The 5,522-nt window shown below is 37.6% G+C and overlaps 1 protein-coding gene across 5 annotated transcripts in view; it reads left to right on the forward strand.

Annotated features, from left to right (window-relative positions):
- Nucleotides 1-5,522, forward strand: part of RNF111 (ring finger protein 111) — an 86,621-nt gene that overhangs the window by 72,700 nt on the left and 8,399 nt on the right. For 2 of the 5 annotated variants that reach the window (XM_019504310.1, XM_019504311.1), the window contains exons 10-12: nt 1,962-2,054; nt 2,962-3,057; nt 4,572-4,699. In XM_019504310.1, coding sequence (XP_019359855.1) covers nt 1,962-2,054; nt 2,962-3,057; nt 4,572-4,699 — 317 coding nt within the window. The remainder of the gene's footprint in view (nt 1-1,961; nt 2,055-2,961; nt 3,058-4,571; nt 4,700-5,522) is intronic. The other 3 variants (XM_019504312.1, XM_019504313.1, XM_019504314.1) reach the window with 2 other exon arrangements.

Here is a 5,522-nt window from a genome sequence, read left to right on the forward strand (position 1 = left end):
CTGCTTAAATAGAGGATGTCCCTTGTTATAATCTCAAGAGCATAGATTGTCCATAATGAAGGGTTAAAAAGTACAAAATGTACAATGGCACTACTGTAAAGAGAATTATCCTTGCTTCACTTCGAAAAATTTTAAGTTATGCTGAACTTTCTTGGAAGTGTCAGATTCCTGTGGAGCTTTTCATGTAACTAAAGCCAGAGGGAAGGTTAAAAGCAGAGCGGTTCTGTTTTGGAAATGCCACAGATGGTTAGGAAACTTTTAGAGTACGGGAATTGATCACCATGCACATTTCACATGCAGCCCCAGGTGTGTTCAGTAGTCGAGTCTCTTGAGGGGAGTGTGCATGTACCTCTGATAGATGCCCTGTTTTTTGAAGGCTTTAGTTGTCTCAGTTTATCCTATAAACATGACTGCATGCTGGCTATGGTATTTAGCTTCACTTTTACCGGTAAGTAACTGTTGCAAATCAGTTTTAAGTATTGCATAACAGTCTAGCTATATACTCTTTAGATTGATTCAGACTTGGGATAGCCCCCCCCCCAGCCCCTCAAGTTATCTTGCAAGAATTGGTGGTAACGACTGCTTACGTTTTGTTTGCTTTCAATTATCTGCTTAGTGTGAAATACTTTTTAAAAAAATATGTTTATAATGAGAGTTTAGTCTTACACTATGCTCCTATCCATAAATCTCTACTTAAATGCAGTCCATACAATTAAGCATTTCTGAATAATCAGTTGTAGGAATACATTGTGGCTGTATCAAAACTAGCTTAAAGGTGAAGTCTGTTATTGGCATTTAAAGTTACATTACAAATATCAAGTTTGAGTAGTGAAAATTAAATTAAAATTAAACCTAAAAGTGTATCTGCATAAAAGCTCCTTCCTTTTATTGTTTCTTTTCCAAAATAATCAGGACAGAGAAATATTTGGCACAAAAGTGAAAATCAGTTTTCCTTGATGTAATCGGATTGAACTATTGACATCTTGACATCTCAGGATGACCTATTCTGAGCCATCATTTATAGCACCTGTAACATGCTAGTTGCCTTCATGGAGGGGAACGCTGCATTTTTTTTTCAGAAGCTAAAATATGGGGGAGTTTTTTCTCTCTCATTGTTCCCTACAACAGTTTGCAGTTTGACTCGGTTTTCATTTTAATTGCCACTCGTTTCTAAAGCAAACTGAAAATTTCCCCCTACCCCCACCCACCCTTTAAACAATAAGCTCTAAGGAGGACTTTTTTATGAAAAGCATTAAAGGTATATTTTAGGCATTGAGGCATACTGTTAGTCACTTGTTGTACTCAAGGCGGCCAGTTGGGATAGCTCTACTGTGTAAACGTGGACCCTGCACCAAGGAGTTTACAATCCCAGGTTCTTAGGGTTGTATTTGAAAGACTTCTGTAAGCTGAGAGTTGCATCTTGGATTTGCCTTCTAAATTGTAAGCATGCCAAAACACATGTTGTTTGAATAAGATAAGGGCACTGACTATTGTTATAGAATGATTGTTTACTTTGATTCTTCTGTGATATCACAAGTCTTATTTGAGAATCTACAGCAAGTGTGATAGTGATTTCACATATCAGTTTGAGGTGTTGAGTTTAAGTATATACAGATTTTTGGTATGGAGTGTTTATACAACTCAGGCTGTGACTGAGCATTGTCAAGCTTAAACCTTTTTTATTTGTTACTCAGATGGAGTAGAGAACTATTATAGAGTGTCTAGTTTGCCATGAGGATTCTCGCTTTTGGTTATATTTAGAGAGCAGCGTGATAAGGAAGCTCAGAGGTAGCATTGCAGTATATTATCAGCTGGAATTGTATACACTAGTTCAAGCCAAGCAGTATAAATGATGAAGAGTGACTTGAATAAAAGCAAAAGGATCTTATGTTTTACAACATGAACAGTAAAATACTAAAACTGTTCCAAATAGGTTTAACTTACGTCTACTATTTGAATAGGTTCCAGACATGGCGGGCTACCCTCACATCCGTTACATTTCATCGGGATTGGATGGAACATCATTCAGAGGCCCTTTCAGGGGCAATTTTGAGGTTTGTAATAGAATAAACCTAGATCTATGCCAAAATGTGTCATGAGGGAAGGAGGGGGAGGGTATGCTGCAGGACTAGTTCTGTATTTGAATGTAAAAGAAATGTAAGCAAAATACCGTTAACTTTTAGTTTTCTGGGAGCTGAATAGATGCTAAAACCTGAAACGTTTCTGGAAAAACGAATAAACAGTGACCTTTTTCTGGACAATGTAGCATTTCATTAGGTGGCTATTAACTGACACATCTTTATTTTACTATAAATAGGATCTGATACTTTCTAAGACATGATGAAAGATACTGGTGCCTCTAGATAACTATACAAAGATCCACCTAGCTGGAGTGGAGTTTGGCACTTTGACAGAGCTGTTCTCTGTTTATCATGTAGTGCAGGAATTGAAACTAAATAAAGTATCAGATGCAGAGAGTTAATGAACTAGTTCACTGAAAAAAAGTCTTCAGTAAGAGCTCATGATTCTACTACAATTGTGGTGCTGGAGAATAAGAAATCAGTCACTGTAATTCCATCTTAAGTCATTTCTTCTTTTTTGAGCCATAATGACTGAAAGCAAACATTGGAGTACCATTTTAATTACTTTTTTCCTCATTTGGCACAAGTATGTTTGAACATAAAGATTGGTTGTTTCTAGATGATAAAAATGTTCCAGTGCTTTTGGGAGTAACACAGTATTTCCCTATATCCTAAAACGTCAAACAGTGCTGTGCATTTGTTTTCAGAAAGCCCCAACTTTTCCTGCACAACATAATTTAATTAAAAATTTTGCTTCTTTCAGGTAAATTGTGTGTAAGTGGGAAAATGTAATGGTGGTTTCTGTTCTGTCAAATGGATAGAACTAGCACTTAGTTACAGATATGTCCCAGTTTTCACACTGGTTATCTCTTGACTTCAGGAGCTGATTCATTTAGAAGAGCGATTAGGCAATGTTAACCGTGGAGCCTCCCAGGGAACTATTGAAAGGTGCACATACCCTCACAAATACAAAAAGGTAAGAAGAATATCTCAGATCACAGAACTGCCTGTTACTTTATCTTCTGAGGGTATAATAGATACTAGCACTTCCAGTGTTGTTGAATTAGATATTTCAGTTCATGACCAAGGACATAAGTCTTCTCAATGGTCCCAATTTAAAAGATATTGAGCAAAGAAGTGTCAATTTTGAGGTTGTTTTCCATTTTGGAGTACAAAATTAGGATGGAAGAGAGTCTTTAAGGGTGAAAAAATAATGCCCAGATTCTTGAGGGATACAGAAAATTTGCAGATCTGGAGCTCCATCTCTTTTCATTAAAGGTACCAACTTTTTAAAAGTGACAGAAGATGTAGTTAATTTAAGGGCTGCAGTTGTTTGATAGAGAAATGAGGAGTGGCTTGTGTTATTTTGGGTATTTGAAACACAAAAAACAGTGCCATACCTTGGAACGTGTAAAGGAAAGGAGGTCCATACCTCTTGAAGACTTTCAGCTCAATTCCAGCCCTTGGCCATATGAGCTAAAATGTTGAAGCACCAGAAAATGTTGAGGCTGGTTCATACAGTTCTTTGCTCTAAGTAGAAAGCTGGAAGAGTGAATCAGTGCTTTTCATCCTCTGTGGCATATTTGACCTAAGATGTGGAGCAAGAGCCCCAGAATTATGCAGTATTGTCTTCCCCAGTCCTCTCTTCCCCTTGTGCTTTCTGTATGGTCCTGTCAGTACAATAGTCCTTTTAATCTTCCATTAATTTTACTTTGTTTCTACACTGTATATTCCATAAAGTGCTGTCGATTAGCATGTGTTGCTGGATTCACTGTTGTGGCAGGGAATCTGAAGTGTGGTTGCTTGGGATGGGATGGGATGCTTTGCCCTCCTGAATGCAGGAAGTTGAGGGAAGTGGATTTGGGTAGTGGGATTCAGGAAACAGGTGGAAGTAGTTGTACTACAGAAGTGATGCATATTCACTTTAATGCCACTTTTTTATTAAGGAGAGGTGTCTAGATTTTGGTTCCTCCTCCTCCTCCCTGGGATAGTTGGCTCTCCCAGTGTCTAGTTATCAACATTACATTCAGAAGCAAATAATCATGTTTGTTATGTTGCTGGTGAAACAAGCAATGAAATAGCTAATTCTGACATTTTTATTATCATCAGACTTTTGTGCTGATGCCCCCATGGAGTATAATAAATGTATAATTAATCTTAAAAATTGCAACAGCACTGCCTCCATTATTCTGCTTAGGTTAAAGTCCTAAAAATCCTATTTTCAGAAAACTTTTGATTCTGGAATAGTTCTGTGGTGACTTAAACATAATCCACAGCCATAAGCCAATTTTTGCCATTGTACATCGATTTAACTCTGTGCTCATTTCTACACTAATTTCAGTTTCTGAGATGTTAGAAGCATGTATTTGAATAGTTAATTTAAATGTGAAATGTACTGTGTCAGTTATTGTTTTCATAGGAATACAATGTTGAATATGCCTAATAACAGATTTTACTCAGTTTGTCAATAATGTCGTCTCTGCTAATAAGGTAACAACTGATTGGTTCTCACAGAGGAAACTGCACTGCAAGCAAGATGGGGAGGAGGGAACAGAGGAAGACACAGAGGAAAAGTGTACCATCTGTTTGTCTATATTAGAGGAGGGTGAAGATGTCAGGTAAATAAATGCTACTAGTATTTAGTATTCAGCACCAAAGCTGTAGCTATAAGACCACCTTTGGACATGGAGAATACCAAATGAAAGGTTTACAAATTCAGTTAATCCAGAACAATCAGTCTTTCAATTAGAAATAATTAATTCCTATATTGTTCTTTGTTTATAAAAACAATAAAACTACACAGTAGTATGAAACTCTTTAGGGGGCCGTTTGTACTTCAAATTCACTTTCCTTTCTAACAGTAGCCAATGCTGTCGGTCTAGTGGAGTAAAAATCTTCCTAATATATGCAGTGGATTGCATGATTTTGTATGACTGGCAGGAACAGCATATGGGAAGGTTTCTTCAGTTAGCACCTGCAGTTGTAATCATAAATTTCAAGGGGATGCAGTCTTGGCTCAAGACCTAAGCTTGAATTCCAACTGCAGAATTTCTCTTTAAATCTTAATATGCTGCTTTCTTTGCAGCCTTGGACAATAAATTCTATAGGTTATTTCTACATAGCCAAATTCTGTTCCGCTAACATAAGTCTGGAGTAATAATACTGCTGGTCCATCAGATTTAAGAAAACCCATGCTGGGACAAAACATGGGCCCATTTAGCCCAGACACCTCTGCTGTGACAGATAGTGGATACTAAGGGAGAGAGCATTTTAATGAAGGTTTTTTTTATTCTAGTCAGTCCTGGTGAGATAGCTCAGTTGTACTAGCAAAGCAGGGGTCCTGGCCCTAGGTTCTACTCCCTGTTGCATTCCTCGCTTCCAGTGAAATTCCTAATTTCTTCATCTGTCCTTTGTGACTGTGCCACTGCCAACTCAAGGGAG

This window comes from Gavialis gangeticus, unplaced genomic scaffold (assembly GCF_001723915.1).
Source record: "Gavialis gangeticus isolate Ggan-Ray unplaced genomic scaffold, GavGan_comp1, whole genome shotgun sequence".
Classification (NCBI taxonomy): Eukaryota; Metazoa; Chordata; order Crocodylia; family Gavialidae; genus Gavialis; species Gavialis gangeticus.